Consider the following 23,773-nt stretch of genomic DNA (forward strand, 5'->3'; position numbering starts at 1 on the left):
GTAGGAGGGGAGGAGAGGACCATCGGAGAGACATCAGTGAGACCCAGGGGCCCAGCCTTGCTCCCAGAGCAGGCATCTGGGGTCATGGTAAGGTATCCAGCATCTACTCTCACCCCCGGCCTAAGAATCCTCCCAGCTGAGGAATCCTCGACAAAGACACTGCAGCCCTGACCAGGGCAAGTCTCTGCACCTCGGAGCCTCAGTCTCCCTAGCTCTCAAACGCAAATCTCAATATCCACGTCATGGAGTCGTGACAATGATTTAATGAGAACTGCTTCTGAGCAGTATATCCCAGAGCACAACACAAAACAAGACCTTAAAATACATTGTCTAAAAAAATAGCGTCTATTGCTGTTACTCTGTTCCTCTCCGGCACTACTGGGGGCTTTCTAGTCCTTCCCCATCCTTCTTCTCACACACCAACTCAGCCGTCTACAGTTGTCATCTCTTTAGCATGGCCAAACTTTCATAGCATTTTAAATAAACACGTGAACTTAAAAAACATTTGTCACCCAAGAAACTGGAAAGTGATATGTACTATGAATTCTTCAGTGGAGTCACGAGGTGTAATTAATGCGATTAAATCAAATTCCTTAAATTGAGAAACTCTTCACACAGCCTGTGAAATGTGCCAGGGCTTTTTCCAGTTCAAGGTCTTAGAGTCACACTATTGTTTCGTTTTTCCAATAGCCCCAGAGAACAGTCCCACAGGGTGTTATTTTTATTAGTATCTGAAATGATCCAGGACAACTGCATTTAAGCCATTGACTACTGAACAGACCACACAGCAAAACCTACAAATAATGCCATTTGACTTCCTATTTTCTGTGACAAAGCATTTTATTAGGTGCATCACTGACCAAAAGACATCATATCATTCTGAGTGTATGTTCCCCAGGCTGACTGGTGCGGCAGCAAGCCAGAGAATGGTGATTGCTGCCAATGTTGTTTTCCCATTTAATCGGAGTACAAAGTGGTATCATAGGTGCCACCACAGTTATCAGAAGTAACCAGGGCAATGAAAGGTCTAGCGAAGGCGCCTTCTCAGCAAAGTCATCCGGGGCTTTGTTTATCACAAAGTTGGTGAACAAGATTTACAAAATGACTTACTTTATGAGAGAGAATGTCACCAAGTGCCACTTGATGAAATCACATTCACATTCTGTAGAGCGTGTGCTGACAGAAAAGCAGGCAGGAGACAAGTGGGCCTTTATTAGGGAAAGAAACTACTTGGGATTGACTTCACCCCAAATATGGTAGCGTGGGGCAGGGTGGGGCTGGGATTCAACGGGGGAACATGTGGAGCTCCGTGTCCCCGGAGTACACATGCTGCAGTCTCCTCACTCAGCCTTCATGTCATTCATCCATCACGTATGTTGCATGGGGATCAGGTGTCAGGCGTGATACCCGGTCCTAGGACACGAGGCTGAACAAAACAGACATGTTCCCAGTCCTAGGGGAAGTGACAGTCTTACCAGTGAGCTGCAGCTACAGTGCGCGCCATGAGGGAGAAGGTGGGTCTGTGAGATCAGCCAGCAGAGTGGCCTGGTTTGTCTGGACCAGTGGAGTTTCACTGAGGACAAGACCCACCAGCCAGCCCTGCAGGATAACCAGGTGTGAACCCGGGGGAGGGGGAAGTGGAGGCAGGGAGGACAACACAGTCTTCTAGGCAGAGGAAGGAAGGGGCGTGGCAAGTTTGAGAAACTGAAGAAAGGTCCATCTTCTCTTAGGGGGTGGTGTCATTATAAGTCTATAGGACGTAAGTTGACTAGGCTTCTGGTATGGGCTGGAAAAGAAGGGTGTTCCACGTCCCCTCAGCCTGGACCAGGGTCCCCACTGGCTCTCTGGGCTGCTGTCTGTGCACCTCTCAGCCCACATCTACCTCTCGGTGTTGACTCCCCCCCCCGCCTTGACTGCCTCACCTTCGTTTCCCCAGAGCCCATCAAACATTCAGCAAATGTTCGGTGAACTGAGATGCACTGAACAACATTTACAAGATGCACTAAAGAACAGACACCACCAGCCACAAAAGGCCACATACTGTGTGATGCCCGGAATATGCAATGTCCAGAAGAGGGAGATCCAGAGAAAGAAAGTAGATTCATGGCTGCCAGGGGCTGCAGTGGATGGAAGATATGAACATTTTCTGGAATTAGATGGTGGTGATGGTTGCACGACTCTGAAGATACTAAAAACCTTTGAATTGTGCACTTTAAAAGGGAGAATTTATGAATTATGAGTTATGAATTATACCTCAACAAAGCTTTTTAAAAGGGGAGGTTAGAATCAACACCTAGTACGCTCCAATGGTAGTAGAAAGAGGGCTAGACTTTGAATCAGGCAACCTGGATTTGAATCCCTACCCATCAAATGGGCATGACCCCAACCCCTTCTCATGAGGTCAAAGGACAGGAAAGGGTCTCATGGAGTCTGGCCTACTGAGGTGCCAGCCCTGCTCACCTGCTCTGACACAAACAAGCAGAAAGGCTTCTGAAGACGTGCTGTCAGGTCCTTGGGAGGAACACGTCCCTCTCTGTTGCCACAGCAACATCCAACATCACTCAGCTGGTGTGACTTGGGACCCTGGGTGCCTTGGGCTCTATGACGCAAGACCCTAGGGTAAATACCAGCTCTGGATAACTCAACAACCTCACATGATTGTTTCTGGTCTTTTTATTCTACTCCTAATGAAGCATCCTGTTTTTGTGACTTTGAGTTTCTATAAGAGAACTTACAGAGCACAGAGAATGCACAATCCACCTGGTACACTGTAAGCTGGCAGGGCAGCGCCAAGTCTGTCTACCTCAATACTGTGCCTCCATCAGAGAAGGCCTGGCGCACAGGCAACGCGATGAATGAGTGAATGGATGAACTGTCAAGTTCACTTCTTTTGTTCCTTTTTGAAGAGAAAGAACTTGCAAAGAATAATTTTAGTAAAACCAGTGTATAGAAAAAATGATACTAGTAAGAAAGGAATATGATTTAGTCAAAATCATTCATTCATTCATTCCACACATATTTATTGAGCATTGTTATGCATCAAGAATTGTTCCTCCAAAAGATACGCTGAAGTCCTAACCCCCAGTACCTCAGAATATAGCCTTATTTGGATACAGAGTCCGTACAAAGATGAGCAAGTTAAAATCAGATCAGTAGAATGGGCTCTAATCTAATATGACTGGTGTCCTTATAAAAAGGAGAAATTTGGACACAGGGACAGACACACACAGAGGGAAGATGATGTGAAGAAACACAAGGAAAATACCATGTAAAGATGGAGGCAGAGACTGGAATTATGCTTCCATAAGCCAAGAAATATCTGGGGCTAATAAGCTGGAAAAGGCAAGGAAGGCTCTTTCCTGTACAGGTGTCAGAGGGAGTGTGGCCGGCCAACACCTTGATTTTCCGCTTCTAGCCTCCAGGACCATGAGACGATTTCTATTCTTCCAAGCCACTCAGTTTGTGGAACTTTATTACAGCAGCCCTAGGAAACTAACACAAGTACCTACTAAGTGTCATGCCAACAAAAGAGACACAAATCCCTGCACACAGAGAGAGTATATTCTAGTACAGAGCTCAGCAAACTATGTGCACCACTCATTTACATGCTGTCTATAGCTGCTTTCATGCCACCATTGTCACCTTGAGTAGCTACAACAGAGACTGTATGACCCACATAAAGCCTAAGATATTTACTATCTGACCCTTTACAGGAAAAGTTTGCAGACTCCTACTCAAGTAGATAAGAACGGACAATAATCAATACTAAGAAATGACTTAGTTTGTCAGACGGTGGTAATAAATGAGCAAAGGTGATTGCCAGACGGTGGTAATAAATGAGCAAAGGTGACTGTCAGACGGTGGTAATAAATGAGCAAAGGTGACTGTCAGACGGTGGTAATAAATGAGCAAAGGTGACTGTCAGACGGTGGTAATAAATGAGCAAAGGTGACTGTCAGACGGTGGTAATAAATGAGCAAAGGTGACTGTCAGACGGTGGTAATAAATGAGCAAAGGTGACTGTCAGACGGTGGTAATAAATGAGCAAAGGTGACTGTCAGATGGTGGTAATAAATGAGCAAAGGTGACTGTCAGACGGTGGTAATAAATGAGCAAAGGTGACTGTCAGATGGTAGTAATAAATGAGCAAAGGTGATTGTCAGATGGTGGTAATAAATGAGCAAAGGTGACTGTCAGATGGTAGCAATAAATGAGCAAAGGTGATTGTCAGATGGTGGTAATAAATGAGCAAAGGTGACTGTCAGATGGTGGTAATAAATGAGCAAAGGTGACTGTCAGATGGTGGTAATAAATGAGCAAAGGTGATTGTCAGATGGTGGTAATAAATGAGCAAAGGTGACTGTCAGATGGTGGTAATAAATGAGCAAAGGTGACTGTCAGATGGTGGTAATAAATGAGCAAAGGTGATTGTCAGATGGTGGTAATAAATGAGCAAAGGTGACTGTCAGATGGTGGTAATAAATGAGCAAAGGTGACTGTCAGACGGTGGTAATAAATGAGCAAAGGTGACTGTCAGACGGTGGTAATAAATGAGCAAAGGTGACTGTCAGATGGTGGTAATAAATGAGCAAAGGTGACTGTCAGACGGTGGTAATAAATGAGCAAAGGTGACTGTCAGACGGTGGTAATAAATGAGCAAAGGTGACTGTCAGATGGTAGTAATAAATGAGCAAAGGTGATTGTCAGATGGTGGTAATAAATGAGCAAAGGTGACTGTCAGATGGTAGCAATAAATGAGCAAAGGTGACTGTCAGATGGTGGTAATAAATGAGCAAAGGTGATTGTCAGATGGTGGTAATAAATGAGCAAAGGTGACTGTCAGACGGTGGTAATAAATGAGCAAAGGTGACTGTCAGATGGTGGTAATAAATGAGCAAAGGTGATTGTCAGATGGTGGTAATAAATGAGCAAAGGTGACTGTCAGACGGTGGTAATAAATGAGCAAAGGTGACTGTCAGATGGTGGTAATAAATGAGCAAAGGTGACTGTCAGATGGTGGTAATAAATGAGCAAAGGTGACTGTCAGACGGTGGTAATAAATGAGCAAAGGTGACTGTCAGATGGTGGTAATAAATGAGCAAAGGTGATTGTCAGATGGTGGTAATAAATGAGCAAAGGTGACTGTCAGATGGTAGCAATAAATGAGCAAAGGTGATTGTCAGATGGTGGTAATAAATGAGCAAAGGTGACTGTCAGACGGTGGTAATAAATGAGCAAAGGTGACTGTCAGACGGTGGTAATAAATGAGCAAAGGTGACTGTCAGATGGTGGTAATAAATGAGCAAAGGTGATTGTCAGATGGTGGTAATAAATGAGCAAAGGTGACTGTCAGACGGTGGTAATAAATGAGCAAAGGTGACTGTCAGATGGTGGTAATAAATGAGCAAAGGTGATTGTCAGATGGTGGTAATAAATGAGCAAAGGTGACTGTCAGACGGTGGTAATAAATGAGCAAAGGTGACTGTCAGACGGTGGTAATAAATGAGCAAAGGTGACTGTCAGATGGTGGTAATAAATGAGCAAAGGTGATTGTCAGATGGTGGTAATAAATGAGCAAAGGTGACTGTCAGACGGTGGTAATAAATGAGCAAAGGTGACTGTCAGATGGTAGTAATAAATGAGCAAAGGTGATTGTCAGATGGTGGTAATAAATGAGCAAAGGTGACTGTCAGATGGTAGCAATAAATGAGCAAAGGTGACTGTCAGATGGTGGTAATAAATGAGCAAAGGTGATTGTCAGATGGTGGTAATAAATGAGCAAAGGTGACTGTCAGACGGTGGTAATAAATGAGCAAAGGTGACTGTCAGATGGTGGTAATAAATGAGCAAAGGTGATTGTCAGATGGTGGTAATAAATGAGCAAAGGTGACTGTCAGACGGTGGTAATAAATGAGCAAAGGTGACTGTCAGATGGTGGTAATAAATGAGCAAAGGTGACTGTCAGATGGTGGTAATAAATGAGCAAAGGTGACTGTCAGACGGTGGTAATAAATGAGCAAAGGTGACTGTCAGATGGTGGTAATAAATGAGCAAAGGTGATTGTCAGATGGTGGTAATAAATGAGCAAAGGTGACTGTCAGATGGTAGCAATAAATGAGCAAAGGTGATTGTCAGATGGTGGTAATAAATGAGCAAAGGTGACTGTCAGACGGTGGTAATAAATGAGCAAAGGTGACTGTCAGACGGTGGTAATAAATGAGCAAAGGTGACTGTCAGATGGTGGTAATAAATGAGCAAAGGTGATTGTCAGATGGTGGTAATAAATGAGCAAAGGTGACTGTCAGACGGTGGTAATAAATGAGCAAAGGTGACTGTCAGATGGTGGTAATAAATGAGCAAAGGTGATTGTCAGATGGTGGTAATAAATGAGCAAAGGTGACTGTCAGATGGTAGCAATAAATGAGCAAAGGTGATTGTCAGATGGTGGTAATAAATGAGCAAAGGTGACTGTCAGACGGTGGTAATAAATGAGCAAAGGTGACTGTCAGACGGTGGTAATAAATGAGCAAAGGTGACTGTCAGATGGTGGTAATAAATGAGCAAAGGTGACTGTCAGATGGTGGTAATAAATGAGCAAAGGTGATTGTCAGACGGTGGTAATAAATGAGCAAAGGTGATTGTCAGATGGTAGTAATAAATGAGCAAAGGTGACTGTCAGACGGTGGTAATAAATGAGCAAAGGTGACTGTCAGACGGTGGTAATAAATGAGCAAAGGTGACTGTCAGACGGTGGTAATAAATGAGCAAAGGTGACTGTCAGATGGTGGTAATAAATGAGCAAAGGTGATTGTCAGATGGTGGTAATAAATGAGCAAAGGTGACTGTCAGACGGTGGTAATAAATGAGCAAAGGTGACTGTCAGACGGTGGTAATAAATGAGCAAAGGTGACTGTCAGATGGTGGTAATAAATGAGCAAAGGTGATTGTCAGATGGTGGTAATAAATGAGCAAAGGTGACTGTCAGACGGTGGTAATAAATGAGCAAAGGTGACTGTCAGATGGTAGTAATAAATGAGCAAAGGTGAGAGCCACAGGGAGTGTGGTGGACGGGCTGCGATTTCAGCAGAATGGTCACCTAAGACGGCCTCACTCGAGCTAAGATTAGGAGGGGGAAGGGAAGGAGCCACACAAACATCTGAGAGAAGAGCATTCCAGGCACGGGAGAGAGACAGTGCAAAGGTCCTGAGGTGGGAAAGCACTGGCATGAACAAGGAGGGGCAGTGCAGAACACTAACAGGGAGGCAGGAACTGAGGGACCAGATCTTAATGCCACTGCAGGACCTGGGCTTTGACGCTGACAGCAATGGGGGGTCACCAGGGGCTTTGCGCGGAGGTGAGGCACTACATGTGACAGGGCTTTAAAGGCTCGTTCTGGCTGCAGTGTGAGGGGCAAAGGAGGAAGGAGGGAGAAGGGTAGCAGGACTTCAGCAATAACCCAGGCAACAGGTGAGGGTGGACTACAGTGGGAAGAGGAAGTTGGATTCTGGAACTATCCTGAACACAGAGCCACCGGAAGAAACCAGAGAAACTCACAGGAAACAGAGGGGAGCACTCCCTGGAATAAATGAAGCCAGGTTGTCAATGAGACTTGGGAGCAGCCAAAACCTATCTTCCCTGGGAACTGAGAAATGAGGGACGCCAGGGCAGAGGGCAGAGGGCAGAGGGCAGAGGACCTGGCTGAGAAAGCCTCTCTTGTGGCCCAAAGCTCCCTGTCCAGTGGGTTCTGATTAAAAGGGAGGGGGCGGCCTGGGGCTGCAGACCGCTCGAGCCCTCCCTCGGGGATGCCCTGGGTATGAAGGCAGAGATGGGCAGACTCACGGGCAGTCAAGGCTCAGAGGTCCCCAGACCCCAAGCAGCATTTGGCAGCTGAAGACAAATGTGAATGCAGACCCCACCCCCCGGGACAGCTGACTGCAGAGGGAAGACGAGGGGAGATCAGTTCACTCAGGACGGAGGATCTCGGAGGGAGAATCTCAGCGCTCTTGTTCTATGTAAGGCTGGTGGGTTTTGGTGGGAACAAGGGTTTCGTTCCAAAGTCTCCTTTTCAAGTCACTTCATTTAGAAAATTTAGAGATTGCTTCTGACAGCCCAAGGGAGGGAGGCCTGGTGAACAGTGTGTGTGTGTGTGTGTGTGTGTGTGTGCGCGCGTGTGTGTGCGTGCGTGTGTGTGCGTGTGCGTGCGTGCGTGTGTGTGTGTGTGTGTGTAGAGTGAACGTGGGGCGAGAGGAGGGAGCAGCCTCTACCTGGCTTTTTAGCGTGGCTCATGTACAGTCGGGCGCAGTGTCCCTGTCCCCAAACACCCCATCTGCAGAGACTGGAAACGACACATAAACTCATCTCACATCACAGACCCTTCACAGCCCAGTCAGAGAAGCCTGGCAAAGGCAATGGCAGCATCCTGAAATTTTCAGCCCAGTCAAGCATGGCATCTGTGACTGACATGGATGTGTTCCAGCCTCAGGCTGGGTGGAAACAAATGACTGCTTCCTCCCTTGAGACATGGTTTTCTGGATTATATTCAGAGGGAGGTGCTCTTTCTTATGACGAAACACTACACAGGCACTCAGGGCTGCTTAAAATGACCTATGATTAGAGAATCAGTGTTGGTTGGAAGGCTACCCGAAAGCTGGAGTCACACAAGGAAAGCCTGGACCCAGATACAGGGATTTGAGGGCAGAGGCAGCTCCTTATTATGTCCATTAATGGAGAAAAACAACACACTCCTGCCACTTCCAGCTATAACTGCCCACTGACTGGAAACCACACACACACAAGACTATGATGAGTTGGGGCAGAAGAGGGTTCAATGAGGTGCTCTGTTCTTTCTGTGCGTTTTCCTCTACAGATGTACTTCCCAGCATGGAAACTCCACAGGTTTTAACTCTGAAAACACACAGTTAATCACAAAGGTAAAGCTTCCTTGTGAAGCACCGGCCCTGTGGTCGGCATCACCCATGGACTCTCTAGCTTCTGGCTGACGCGAAAGCCAGCATGTCACAAAGACGTGGAGAATCTTAGCCAGATAAAGATTTATTATCCAGCCAGTGGTTTTATTTCTGAAGAGGTCCTGCTAAGTGTTTCGGTGCCCCTCCAGACCATGGCCTGTGCCCTCCATTTTCCTCACTTAATGAAACAACAGACTTGTGTGTTAGGAGTGGAGCTGGAAAGGCAGAAAAGATCAGAAGGGCGTCGATAACAGAAAACCACTATGAAAATGAACAGAGCAAAACGCTTGAGATTATGGGCTATTTACTGTATATGAATATGTAATTGAGTAATTGGATATCCTTCCACATCAGGCGCAGTTGCTTAAATCAAAATTGGAATGGAGTCATAAAAATCTCATAATATTAATGTTGTTCACTAAAGTCTATAATGAGAGGTTCTCAGGTTGTGCTGCTGCCTATGGGTCTCCCCGTGAATTCTCATCATGACAGATGACCCCCGCCCATGGTCACTGGACACCTCAGTCCACCAAAGAACAACAACTTATTAATCTCGGTTGGGCATCCTGCCTCAAACACCCACCTGCACAGCAGTCGAAGGCCTCACTATCCATCCCTTCTCCAAGCTGGAAACCTTGGAAGCCTCTTTGATTACTCCCTTAATAAGTGAGCGTTGAATGAATAAAATTTTCCACTCACTGAACATTGTGTCTTCCTAACACGTAACAAGGGAAAGAAAGATGGAGCTGAGATGTGGTTACAGGTCAGGCTTTCTCAGCCTCAGCAACAGACATTCGGGGCTGTGGGGAGGGTGCTGTCTTGTACACTGTAGGATGTTTAATAGCATCCCTGGCCTCTACCTACTAGATGCCAGTAGCAACCACCACAAACACCACCTCTACTTGTGAAGATGTCTCCAGTCATTGCTAAATGTCCCCTGGGAGGTTCAGTTGCCCCCATTGAAACCACTGGTATAGACAGTGACGGATGGCCTCATAAAGGGGAATTCAGGTGAAATGAGCCTGACTCAGAGCCCATTAGAGGATCCAAGGAAAGGCACACTCCACTCCTGGCTGACTCCAGGGTACAAACTGAACAGACGATGGCACAGCTGAATGGATAGTTGGGCCACATCCATGACCTGTACCAACTGAGGCACATTCAGTTTTGGCTGCAGGAGTCTACCATGATGCAATTTTGGTTTGCCCCCCCCATCCCAAGTATGGCCCTAAACATCACTGATCACAGATTCCCTTGCTTTGCTTTCCCATCAGCCCACAGAGCATTAATATTCTCCCTCTACTGCTCCAAGTTCCTTTCGGTGCCAGTTGGATAGAATGGGTGTGAAGCCCTGTTGCCAGCAGGCCTCGAGCGCACCAGCTGCATCAGAAGTCCAGCATTTCCCCAAAGCCAAGAGCTGTGATCCTTCATCCTTTCATGACGCACCAGCCGCAGCTCGGTAATGAGGAACAAAAGAGCATTTAATAGAGACCAACCTCACGTCTTAGGTTTTCAAGACAAGATCACTACACAAAAGCTCTTACTACTTTCCAAGATGAAGCCAAAATCTCTTCAACTCTAAAACCCTTAATCATTTCTCAGATCCTATGTGGCTGAATAAAAGTGGAAACCAGGGATTCACAGCTTACAAACAGACCATGTTCCAAAAGCACGTCCACCTCGAAATCAGTGGTTTGGGAAACACACACACCCTTCTTTAGAAACGATGCACTAAGCAACGACAGTACCGATTCACATTTGTGCAATACATTTTCGTTTACAAAGTACACTCAGATCCATTATTTCATTCAGTCTGTGAAACGGCTCTGGGAAATATTGGGGGATTATTGTTCCCATGTTCAGAAGAAGAAATTACAGTTTACAAGGATAAATGAGAAGCAGTCCATGAAATGCCATCTAGCCCATAACAGTTCTCATGGGGAAATGCCCTAATCATATGCGCCACAATGATTCTGTTGGAAAATATTCCTAGTTCCAAGGATGCAATGGTTATGCCCTTGTGCTGCTGGCTCAGCGATCCTCTCCCTGGCCCCCTCTCATTATGTGGCCTCACATATCCAGAACTTCATCCAAGTCACTGATAAAAGCAGAGAACAAGGGAGGGCTCAGGGTCCAGCCTATAGGCCTCGAGTGACTGCCCCCATCAGCATGGCCTCAAGACCCCGATCAGCGCTTGATGCCTCCACCTGTCCAGACCGCACATCAGCCTCCCTTTCCCCCTTCACCCCCCAGGCCGAAGCTGGAGGCTCATGACACCCAGAGCGTGAGCTCCAGGAGGGTGGAGGGTGGAGCTGAGGCCAGAGAAGGAGGAGAAGGCCGCCGGAGAAGGTGGGGCAAAGGCACCTCCAGCTAGGAGTTCCCCTCACCTCTAGCCTCAACTGCCGCCCCACTACTACTGGAACACCTGGGAAGAGGTGAGAAGAGGGCGGTCAGAAAAGGGGGAGGAGGGGAATGGCGCTGGCTGACAGCAGGAAGACAGGAAAGGAAGAGCAGGTGGAGGCCACAGACCAGTCGTGGAGGCCATTCGTCCAGGGAAGCTGGATTAGGCACACTTAATTCAGTGCGTTTGCTGAAAGCTGACACAGTGGAGCTCTCCATGGTAATTCTCAGACTTCATCAGAATTAACAAACTGGCTTGTTAACAATGCAGATTCCTGGCCGCCACTCCAGACCCACCCCCAAGAATCCAGTTCCTAGCTCAGAGTGGCCTGATCCAGGTGATCTGAGGATCGGCCTTTGGGAGGCACAGCCCTAGACCCTGCGCTCCTGGAGGCCACACGTCCTGTGGACATCGCCTCTGCCTCTGCTCCCTTTCTCGCTGTGGCAGATGCTCCTGTGGTCCAGCCAAGCTGAGCGCTGCAGCTGATCTGCAGAGGGGCATGGCACGGTTTAGTTTTATTCCAGGAACAAGCCCCTCACTTGTTCTGTGTTACTTTGACTTCGCACAGATACCCCAGGACTGACATACAGGAAAGCCTCACTCAGCCCTGCAGTGGCCGCTGGCATCCATCCCTGGGCTGGACACGGTGACAAATACGTCCTTGTGGGATGGATCTGAGATGTGAAAGGAGCCAACAACCACTTGGCATCGAGTCTGAGATGGAGGCAAGGGATCCAGCAGGGAAGTCCATCTGAGTCTGTGACTGAGGGCCTGCCATCCTAGCAGGACTTGAGGGGTCTACTTGAGCATGAAGGAGGGGAAGGAGCTCCGATTCTGTCCCCAGCCAAGGACAGTATGAAGGCCAGAACTCACCTGAACAGGTGCATTTTCTTTAAAGCTGTGTCTGCTCTGTCATTTCAGCCTATTCTGGCTTTTCACAGTGGGCACTTACCTCTCCCCAATGGGTGCACGTCTCCCCACTTCCCCGCGGGAGAGAGGCAGACGGCACGAGGGCTGCGCGGGCCCCAGGCAGGAACTCACCTTGCCAGTGATGCTTGTAGTCGCACATGCGGGACAGGGCGATCATCATGGCGCAGTACAGGGGCAGGATGGCAGCACAGAGCCGCCAGCTCTTCCCCCGCCCACTCTCGGTGAAGCAGTGCAGCTTGCCAGCCAAGTAAAACGTCGTGAAGCCAAGTCCTGAAAAGGCAACTGCCGAAGAGAAACAGCAGGTGTTACTCTAGTAGATGGGAAGCAGCAGGGACACAGGGCACCCTGAGCATTCTGCCTGCCATCCTGCACGCTCCCGGGGCCAAGGCCATGTTGGCACCAGGCACCACCGAGGCAATCTGTGCCCTCGCTAGAACCAGGCTGGTACGAGAATGAGAATAGCTCAACAAGGAGAATGACCTTCCAGGCTTGCATGTGATCAAAATCTATTCTATTTTATTCATTCATTCATTCAACAATGACTTAATGGGTGTCTACTGTGTGCTAGACAGGCACTGATCAAGGTGGGGGGAATAAAAAGATGCCTCAGAGTCTATATCTGGTCTCAAGGGGCTCACGGTCTGATTGAAGGTCATGGCCACGCTAATAGAGAGTTTTAATACAATGTGTTGAGTTCTACAAGAAAAAAGAGTGCATGCAAAACAAATGACCGTGATGACAGCATAGCTTTGAAGGGAGAGGGAAAGTAAGGAATTTTTGGCTTGGTGGCACTCGGTAAAGCTGGAACAGCAGGTGCTGTGGAGAAGTGAGTTTGACAGAGAAGCCAATGATGACAAATTCCTTATTTTCTCTTACAAATGACGGTTATTAATTTTTAGAATTGCAAAGACAACTCATAGCTGTGCTGAATCCATTGTCAAAAGTGTGGAGTCCAGGGTAGTATGTGAACCCCAAGCTTTCCATCCAGTCAGGTTTAAACCACAGTTGAACTCAGTGAGTAAGGTGGGTCTTCTGTGGGCTTAGAACAACGGTCCTCAACCCTGGCTACACAAGGAGTCACCTTTAAAACCTGGGAAGCTTTCAAAACTACTGGTAGCCAGGTCTCATTGTAAGACATTCTGTTTGCACTGGTCTGGAGTGGACCTTAGTGGTGTGCGTGCGTGCGTGCCTGTGTGTGTGTGTGTGTGTGTGTGTGTGTGGACTCCCCAGGTGATTCTATTTTTTTAAATAATTTTTTTTTATTTATTCTTTTTTTTTTTTTTTTTTTTTGGGCTGCGTTGGGTGTTCGTTGCTGCGTGCGGGCTTTCTCTAGTTGTGGTGAGCGGGGGTTACTCTTCACTGCAGTGTGCGGGCTTCTCATTGCGGTGGCTTCTCTTGTTGCTGAGCATGGGCTCTAGGCGTGCGGGCTTCAGCAGTTGTGGCACGTGGGCTCAGTAGTTGTGGCTCGCGGGCTCTAGAGTGCAGGCTCAGTAGTTGTGGCGCATGGGCTTAGTTGCTCTGCAGCATGTGGGATCTTCCCGGACCAGGGCTCGAAGCCGTGTCCCCTGCATTAGCAGGCAGATTCTGAACCACTGCGCCACCAGGGAAGCCCTCCTCAGGTGAGTCTAATGGCAGCCAGGAGCGAGTTTAGATGCTTTTGTTGAAGGCAGGGGCTACAGCTCCCACCTTCTCTGGACACCAGCCTATTCAAAACTTTCCTCTTGATGAGAAAATACTCCTGAGGCCTGAGGGGCAGAGCTCCTAGGTAACCAGCCCGCACAGTGATTTGGTAGATTTGGTAGAATGGGTCTAATGCCATAACACCAAGGACTTTAAGAGACTGTCTGAAACCTGAGCAGCGGCCTTGGCATCAGTGAGTTTGTCACAAATACAGAATGTCAGACCCACCCCAGACCTACTGAGTTAGAATCCGTATTTCACCAGATCCACAAGCAAGCTGCGTGTGCCCCGAAGTCTGAGAAGGTCTGGCCTACAGCACATTCATCCTCTTTATACAACATCTCTGAGAGTCCATCTTCAGGAAATAATACAAAACTATGGAGAAATCTAGAAGACATTCTGCTCAAAGTTATTTATAATTATGGGAAAATGTAAAGATAAAGAACTGGGATATTTCCATTCAATGGATTATGATGCAACCATGAAAATTATTGTGATTATGTAGCACTACAGACGATACTTAGGACACAATGTTAAGAGAAAAAAGCAAGAGCCTGAATTGTAGGTTCAAGATAATCATGGTTATAGTACATAAAAATGAATAACCTGCAACTTTAACAAATTATCTCTGATAATAATGTGTCTTCTTAAACGGGGCTCCCCAAGTATGAACACAAGCTTATACCAAAGCAGAACTTTTTCAGCAATCAAATTAAACAAGGTAACAGAGTATTTTTTTAAAAAACAGGATATTAAGCCAGGTTTATCTCAGGAATAAAAATGAAGCACTTAAACATTTTTGAATAATGATTTGTACTCAAACAGGAAAGCAGTGCCAACATATATTGAATATTCTGTTTAAAGTAAAACTTTGCGCAAAACGGCATTGCCCAGGCCTGTTCTAGATTGTTTGCTCTGATGAAGGGTATCAGATGATTTACAGGGTGCCCAAAGCAGCCCCATTTGGCCACCACCCTCCTAGCAAGTGCAACGGGTTCTTAATTGCCCATCCTCACCCACTTTGCTCTGTTCCTGCTCTTCGTTCACACTTTGCCCTGAGGTTACAGAGTGGGGGAGGGCTGGACACTTGGCTCTGGTGGGTACCGGCCTCATTCTGAGCTCTTACAGGAGGAGTAACGAACGGACTTCGTTCAAATCTGACAGTTTAGCAGTCTACCCACCTAATTACTGCTACTCCATTTATATAAGCGTCTTGAGCATCCATGGATTCTGGTATCTGTGGGGCTCCTGGTACCATTCCCCAAAGGATGCTGAGGGATGACTGCACATTGAACGTGGCGGGCCTAAAAGATGTGCTTCGTCGGGTTATGGATGGGGCTTCGTCAGGTTATGGATGAAAGTTTCCAAGATATGAATCAGAGGAGAGGCAGCCCTGGGTGTTGCCAAGTTGTCATCTCTTGGGAAAACATTAAAAAGAAGGTCAATGAGCGTAGGGTGGATGCAGGAATTTGTAGGTGTCCCCATGAAAAATGGTTTGGAGACTTTTAAGACATACGAGTCCCGGCTCAGCAGCCAACAGCCCTGAGCCTCTGGGCATATTCACAAGATGGACAAGAGAAGGGGCCGCTGAAAACCCTCCAAGGTCAAGTCCTGGGGCAGGTGGTTTGAGGCCAGACCCTCAGCCTCCACCCGGTCACCTCCTTGCCCCCAGGAACTCAAATTTGGCCAGTTCTGACAGTGGAGGCTGTGGCTCATTCTTTGGAGAGCAGGTAAAGCATATTCTCTCCCGCTCAGTGGGACCCGCGCTGCCAGGTCCTCCAAAATGGAGAAGCATCTACTTCTTTGAAAAGGAGGAGGGATTCAAAGGCATTTTAAAGGCTGAGTTCAACAGCCTAGATCATGTGGGCATCCAGCAGCAGCCAGTCTCACATCCTATTGGGCCTCCGGGCAGCACGTTTAAAGCAGCACTGTGCACCCTTGTCTAGCTGACGTGATCGACTCTGATCCCATGCTAAACCTTACGCTTGTCACTTTCTCACTGACATTCCCACAGTTACTGAACCAGCATGATGTCCTTTGGCAAAGGGCTTCTGAGGCACTTCCTTCTGGCCCAGGAGGCACGTCCCAGCTGTGGGCAGCTCAGGGGCTTTGTCAAAATTCCTGCTTTCCCAAATGCCAACTGAATAAGAATTAGGCTCTACCAAACCATCCTGAATTCATAGGATCCCACAGTTTTTCTGCCACCTCCTCCTGTGAGGGCGGGGGTTTGGGACCAGGAAGTAACCTCCCATGAGCCTTCCAGCTCTGAGACCCTGGGACCTACCAAGGCTCAGATTCAAGTTCAACTGGGAGAAAAAGAAAACAGAAAGGTTTTTAAAGAAATTCTTTCCAATTCTAGCCAAACAACACCCTCTTCTCTTCTCAAAGAAACGTACATTTGAGACCCTGAGGGGCCGTGGAAGTTTTTATGCTAGTGAGGGGCAGGTGAGATGACATTCGTTCCAAGTGACTGTCTTCCCCCTGAAACACGGTCCTTGCTTCCAGCATGATTAGGAAATAAAACTGAGAATTGACCAAAGACGCGGGCAGAGCACTGGACATTTTGGAAGATCGGGATTATAAAATAGGATAAATGCATTCATATTTTGCTAACATTATTAACAACAGAAATTATGATTAGAATAGTCCCAAGCCAGTGGTGTGAGAGAAAACTGACAGTCTACCTCTCCAGGGGTAGAACAGAGTTTAGAACACACACACACGCATATAAGCACTCACAGTGATGGTGGGAAGAGCATATGTCCCTTCCTTTCAGAGCTTGTAGCAGGTTTTCTTGGCTGGAAGCAGCTGATTGTAAATAGTTCTATGTTGATCTGGCTGTGAAAAGTAAAGATGCTCTTGGAGCCTCTAAACTAGGAAGCAGATGAAAGAGGGTGGCTTCCGCACCCTGTTTCTGGCATTTTCAGTGTTCACTTGGCTGTCATCAATGAGAGTCAATAAGCAAAGCATCACAATACAGGTTGCTGGTCCAGGTGGTGATGCCAGGCATGTAGCATTAACAGGTCTATCTGCCTGCCCAGTGATTCTGAAAGGAAATCACTGCTTCTTCTCTCCAGCTGCATAGATGAATTGTCACAGGTTTACAACATTCCCTTTGCAAAGAAAGGTCTACTTACTGAGACAGCTTAGGTGAAAGAATGTTGTTTTGCTTTTTCCTCCCCAGCTGACTTTTCAACCAAGTGGAAGAGATTTGAACCCCAAGGATTGCAAGAAATAAGAAAACCAGCACCAAAGAAAAAAGTTTTAAAAGCAAACGAGATAAGAATCAGGGGGACAGACCCAGCTTTTTGTGTTGTACTTTTCACTTCTGCTAATTATAATGAATTTCCCCAGACAAACTGATTATTCCTGGCACCACAAATGGAATTGTGTTCTAATGACTTTGTACAAATTTTTCATTATATGATGCTCAAAGAGTTAGTATTTTCTTTTCCAAGAGGGAGAAAGGCAATACCAGGTGGTTGAATAACTTTTCATGTTGAAGGGTGTTTTGAGTTTGCCAGTGCATCTCCACAAGACCACCCAAAACCAAGGACGTGGGAACAAGCATGCCTAGTCAGCACCTTGCTGACCCCTGACAAGCAGGAGAGGGCTGTTGCGAGTCAGGGATCCAGGTTCCCACCTTGGCTCTACCATTAACTGAACGCACGATGTTGGGCAAGTTGCTTTCCCTCTCTGGACTTCAGGTTGCTCTGCAAAATAAGAGGCTGAACCACAAGCAGCCACCACATCACGCCCGGGGGAGCCAGGCAGATGGGGAGCATGAGTAAAGTAGCTGGATGTTGAGTCAATTTTTTTTGCAACAGAAAACCCTCCCGGGTTCTATTGCTAGACGCTCAGATCCAGGAAATACTTCACTTCCAGAAAATTAATGATTCATTTGTGATTATAAATGGCAACTAATACCTAGCTTCGCTGTTGGGAGACATCTGGGAGTAGTGAGGACTGGGGCAAACTGGGGAACAGCCACCTGTTTAAAGGTGCAGCCCCATCTCTGCTCAAGCTGGTGTCTGCCACGTGGGCTCAGTGTTCCCAGAAGTTTTGATCTTGTAACAGAAGAAGGAAACCCTGATAGTTATGGGAAATGTCTCCATTTTAAATATTAATAACTCATCAAAAATGAATACAGTACAGACCAAATGAACTCATCCACGGGCCAGCAGGGCTGGGGGCTGGGTCTGCAGGCTACCAATTCGAGAGCTCACCTGCCTTCCGGTGCTAATGGTCCAACTGTTTAAATGACCTCCTAAGCTTGCACTGAACATGATGCACATCAATTCATCCCTTCTCTTCACACTAGAGCAAAGAAGCACTCGATAAGTTTGGGGTGGTTTTGTTTAAACCAGTAACAACAACAAATTAAGTTACACAGGAGATTTGAGGATTGAATAATCCATTCAACAGGAGGGAGTATTGTGCGCTGTTGAAGAAAGCGGGCTTTTCAGGCAAACCGAGCGTATGTGGATTCAACTCTGCCACTTTCTCCCATGTGAGCTCATCTCTGGGGGCCTCAGTTTCCTCATTTGTACAACGGGGTCAGTAGCACTCAACCCACAAAGCCATCTTGAGGATGCGTTCACGAGGAGCTGAGACACGCTTAGCCTCCTTACTCGGCGCCGGGTGATCGCTCTCTTAACGCTGCCGGCTGCCGCAGCTGCTGTGCTCCTGCGGTACCCGGCCGGGTCCTGTAAAGTTCCGTCCTCACAGAAAAGCCTTCACAAGCTCCACTCTTGCGATCTGCAGTTCTTCAGTTACATAACTGCATGCTTGCTTACAGAGACTTCTGGAACCGGGTTCTCAGCCTCTCAACACAATTCTGCAGCCCCTGTGGCTCCCTGCAGATGTAAAATGATCTTAGCTGGTCAAATGAACAAACTCAAAGACTCAGTGAGAGGAGCCAGCGGAGATACTGTTCCCACTCCACTCTGCAGACGCCTGAAGCTCTCAGATGAGAGGGTCGGACAACCAGCAGGTCATTCTTATGCTACATGACCCATCACAGAGCTTGTTTCTACGATTCCAAGTTTCACTGTGTTGAAACCGATTTTTATGTCCCTGTGGCCCCAAATCCCTTAAGAGGACTAGTTTCTCATTCATAGTTTCAGTTTCATAGTTTCTCAATGCATAGTTCATTCTAGCTAAGATGCCCGTTCTGTTTTCTTTTTTATGACAAGCTATATTGATTAACATTCTAAGTTATTAAGAGATTTCACTTTCAAAAAAGGATGAAAGAAGATTGCTACAAATCTTAGAATGTGGGTCCACAGTGCATCTGTAGCCTAACTCATTCAACCGAACAGGAAAGCCAGTTATTATTCCTCACGAAATGACTGACAGAAGATCATTAGCATCTGATGTAGCTACTTAACCAGAGTCATAATTTCGAGGGGAAATTCTGATAAAATTACAGAATAGACTCAGTACCCACAGTGATTTTTTTTTTTTTTTTTTTTTAAAGGATTTTTCTTATTTATTTATTTATTTATTTATTTATTTATTTATTTATTTATTTTTGGCTGTGTTGGGTCTTCGGTTCGTGCGAGGGCTTTCTCCAGTTGCGGCAAGCGGGGGCCACTCTTCATCGCGGTGCGGGGACCGCTCTTCATCGCGGTGCGGGGACCGCTCTTCATCGCGGTGCGCGGGCCTTTCTCTATCGCGGCCCCTCCCGTTGCGGGGCACAGGCTCCAGACGCGCAGGCTCAGCAATTGTGGCTCACGGGCCCAGCTGCTCCGTGGCATGTGGGATCTTCCCAGACCAGGGCTCGAACCCGTGTCCCCTGCATTAGCAGGCAGATTCTCAACCACTGCGCCACCAGGGAAGCCCCACAGTGATTTTTTTTAAGTCTCTCCTTCTCTCTAATCCAGTAGTAATGAGATTGTTTTGCTCTGATGTAGGAGAAAAAAAAAGTCTTTCTTGGCTGGAATGAAGAGAATTCTCAAAATCCAGGAAATCTTCTGAATTTCACGCCAATGATTCCTCTAAAATTTCTTTTAAAAACAAGAGTTTATTGCAATTGATATAATCCAGGGGTGGGGGGTTAAGTTTATTCATCCCTGCAGTAGAGTTGCCTGTGATTCCAGGCAGGTCAGAGTGGCCAACAGCCTCAGGTAGAATGACTTAATCTGATACCATCAGCCTTAAGATTTAACAAGAGTTAAATCTTTCAGCTGGTGAGGAGCTGGGACAAAGGAGAATGGGTGGGTCCTAAGCTCCTTGGAGAAGGCAGGCAGAGTTTGAGGCTGTTGAAGCCAACACCACTTGACCGCCCGATCCAGAGGGATGGAGAGAACCATCTTGGCCCACTGAAGGTAGCCAAGAAGACCTAGTGGACACAACCCCAGAGATGTAAAATGAACTGAGAACCTACAGTGAGGCAGAGGTGGAGTAGGGACTGAGAACAGGTAAGAAGTGCTCTTGTAGCCCAGCTGAATGGACCCAGGTAGGCGACCTGACCCCATCACCTCCTACCTGTGTGACCTAAGAGGAGGAGCTTAACTTCTGAAGCTCAGGCTTGCCATCTACAAGTCAACAGCTGCCCACAGAGCAATTGAGAGAACCAATGATAGAGCGTCCATGGCACACTGGGCAAAGCGCCTGGCACGCCTTAGGCCCTAAGTTAAAATCTGATCTCTTCCCTTTCATCTGTTTTTTCTACTTATGCTCTTTCTCAAAACCATGCTACCTCCCCACAGTGAATCAGAGAACATGGAAGAGGAAACAAAACAAATGCACATACAAAGATAACAAGGATGTGAGTTCCACGGACCAGAATGGCTCCATGACCAAGACACCAAGACGGTGTCTGTGTCTGTTGCCATTATATCCCTCACATCAAGAACAGTGCCAGACACATCACTGGTGCTCAACAAAGACAAGTGAACGAACAAATGAATGACGTGAAGGGTAATATGAAAACTGGACCAGATGATGTGGACTCTTGGGGGCTCCAAGGAAACACAGTGATGAGCATCCCTTTTCTGCCTAACAAACTCCTACTCACCCTGCAAGTCTCTTTAAATGTCACTTCCTCAGAGGCCTTCCCTGGCCCCACCAGCAGGTGTAACAGGCTCTGACTGCCCTCTGCACCTGTCCTTCATAACACTTAGCACCACTCTTTTCATTTATGTGATTGTCTAGCATCCATCTCCCTTCCACTAGATTCTCAGCTCTGTGAGAGCAGAGGCTGTGTACCCTGTGCCTGCACTCACTAGGTGCTCAATAAATGTACATACTGAATGAATGGCTGAAGACCTGATAATCAGGGGAGGTTCCACAAAGGAAGAAGACAGGGCTGCATCTTGGAGGAGAAGGGTTAGAGTCAGGCTTGGAACTGCACTGGCTCAGGATAACGTGAGACAGGGAGGTGAGCTGGGCCTTCATTGAATTCTTCCTTATCACAGCCCACCCTCCAGACATATGGGGTGTGTGTGTGTGTGTGTGTGTGTGTGTAACACACACACACACACACACACACACACTTCCCTGGGCTCAACCTATGAGGATGACCCCAGAATCTTCCTGGAGCCTTCAGAGCAGGAGTCCCACTGTTCTCCAGAGACTGACAGCCACCTCCCAGATATCTGGGCTAAATACTGGGGAAAAATTTAAGAAGCTATAGAAAGGGAAGCAACACGAGATTCTAAGGGTCTGAAGGAAGGGCAGGTGGAGTGCTGTTTCAATGAACGAGAAAAGAAGGAAAGTGGAAACTGTTTACCAGGTACCAGGAGTGTTCCATCAGAAGGACAACAAAACCATCAGTCATTGAGAGCCTCCGTCTGCCAGACTCTGTGCTAGGAAGCTTTCATTACCTGGCTTCACTGCATCCCTAGAACAACACAATGACGTAGATGTTGGGCCTGTTATACGGGTGAGAAATGGAGGCTCAGGTCAAATTACCTACCAAAGGTTAATGCAGTCCTTAAGAAATTGTGAATTATTTCTAAATAGAGAAAAAAATCACAGATTTTCCTAGCATAGTTGTAGTTATAGCAATGCTAACTGCCTATTTGTTTTATAGCCCCTGTAGGCATGTGTCTATCAGGGTCACTGTTGAAGCCTTAGGACCCAGCACACTGCCTGGGAGGAGAAGTCAGCAAAACACGGTGACTGAATGAATATATAAATGGTAGAGACTATTTATTCTTTCACAAACATAACTTCACTCAATTAAGTACTCTGGCAAAAGGCCAAGGTCCTTGGGGACAGAAAGACATTATATGGCCACGAAAGGTCATGTCCTCCATTCCCTGTGTCTAGGCAGGGTGATTCTTCAGCCACCTGAGCCAGACGAGATTTCCATCTCATGCTGGAAAGGATCGCTCAGCCTTGTTTAAGGAAGGAGCAATGGGGAAAAGGAGAAGGTACCAAAAAGCTCATAATTAGTCTGAAAGCAAATGTCAGAGGCAGGAAATACAAACAGAATAAAGCAGACTGTAAATTCCTTGCATAACCCCAGTTTGCATCTCCAAAGAGGATTTTGTTCTGAAAAAAAAAAAAAAAAAAAAAGAACCAACTCAGGCACAATGTGCGAAAAGTGCAGAGGAAGCACGAGTGGTAGGGGAAGAATCCGACTTCGGGAGAAGAAGATGGTGGTCCTTTTGTCAAGCCCCGGAAGCACCAATCCTGGGAAGGAGCAAAACATCAGCAGAGGAGGATTAAGGGTTTTTAAATGACAGAAGCCACTTTGGCTCCCTCCATCCACCCTACACTGATTGATGAAAAATTCTTATTAGGAATCATAAATATTACTCCTTGACCTAGAGAGAGCTAAGAACAGTCACCAAGATGAGATGTGATTTTGCATATCACAACATCCTAATCTACTGAAGGTCTAAATCCCCTTCACAAGCTCCACTTGTGACAACTTTTGCTTTTTTCAGTCTTGATTACATGCCACAATGACCTGAAACCTAAGAGTAAGCTTTCAAAAGGGAGAAATTACCTTTTCCCATAACACTGTTAGGGGAGCTGATAAAAGCATGGGCAGGATTCAGATAAAGATAACATTTTAATGGAAAATAATTTTATTTTACTTCCGACCAACGGCCTTGGCAGAACATAAATTTGATGGCGAGATTTGAATAGTAAGGTACACATTTGAGAAACAACTAAAAAGGCAGTAGCCATTACTTAGCCCAATATGCTCATCTGATTAGCCTCTCCACGGGGAGTACAGTCTTCAGGAGAAACCCTGGAAGTCTTAATGACTGCTACTGCCTAGCTTTCTAAGGAAGTGGCCTCAGTGACATCTGCCTTTTGTGAAATGTTGTATCACCTGCAGTATGATTTGTCAGGGAAAACAACCCTTCTAACTTGCTCCTAGCAGCCTTGATTGGGGATCTCAGCCTGAACAGGAAGGGAATGTGTAAAATAATAGAAAAAAAAAAAAAATATATATAATATATATTTTGCTCTCCGCCCCTGGTTCCTGGCACAGAGCTCCTAAAACCCTTGTAAATTCCTAAGTGGTAAGAGCACAGGAGCATCTTTTGTTCTACTGAGGTGACTCTGGGTGGGCTCCTGGAGAGGTGCTGGTCACCAGAAAGACCAAGCCATGATTAGAAGCTTGGAATTTTCATCTCCCGTTCTCCAGAGAGGGGAGAGGGACTAGAAACAGTTCATGATTGATCAGACCTACATGATGAAGCCACCACAAAAATCCCAAAAATATGGGATTCAGAGAGCTTTCAGGTTGGTGAACATATCCATATACCGGGAAGGTGACCCCAACTCCATGGGGACACAACGTCCTGTGCTCAGGACCCTCCCAGACCTC

The 23,773-nt window shown here is 46.7% G+C and overlaps 1 protein-coding gene across 5 annotated transcripts in view; it reads right to left on the minus strand.

Annotated features, from left to right (window-relative positions):
- The window catches only part of PLPP4 (phospholipid phosphatase 4), a 197,281-nt gene that overhangs the window by 77,398 nt on the left and 96,110 nt on the right, over positions 1-23,773 (minus strand). For all 5 annotated transcript variants that reach the window (XM_057531167.1, XM_057531165.1, XM_057531164.1 and 2 more), the window contains one exon: positions 12,409-12,579. In XM_057531167.1, the coding sequence (XP_057387150.1) occupies positions 12,454-12,579 (126 nt within the window). In that variant the 3' untranslated portion in view covers positions 12,409-12,453. The remainder of the gene's footprint in view (positions 1-12,408; positions 12,580-23,773) is intronic.

Source organism: Balaenoptera acutorostrata, chromosome 16 (assembly GCF_949987535.1).
Source record: "Balaenoptera acutorostrata chromosome 16, mBalAcu1.1, whole genome shotgun sequence".
Classification (NCBI taxonomy): Eukaryota; Metazoa; Chordata; class Mammalia; order Artiodactyla; family Balaenopteridae; genus Balaenoptera; species Balaenoptera acutorostrata.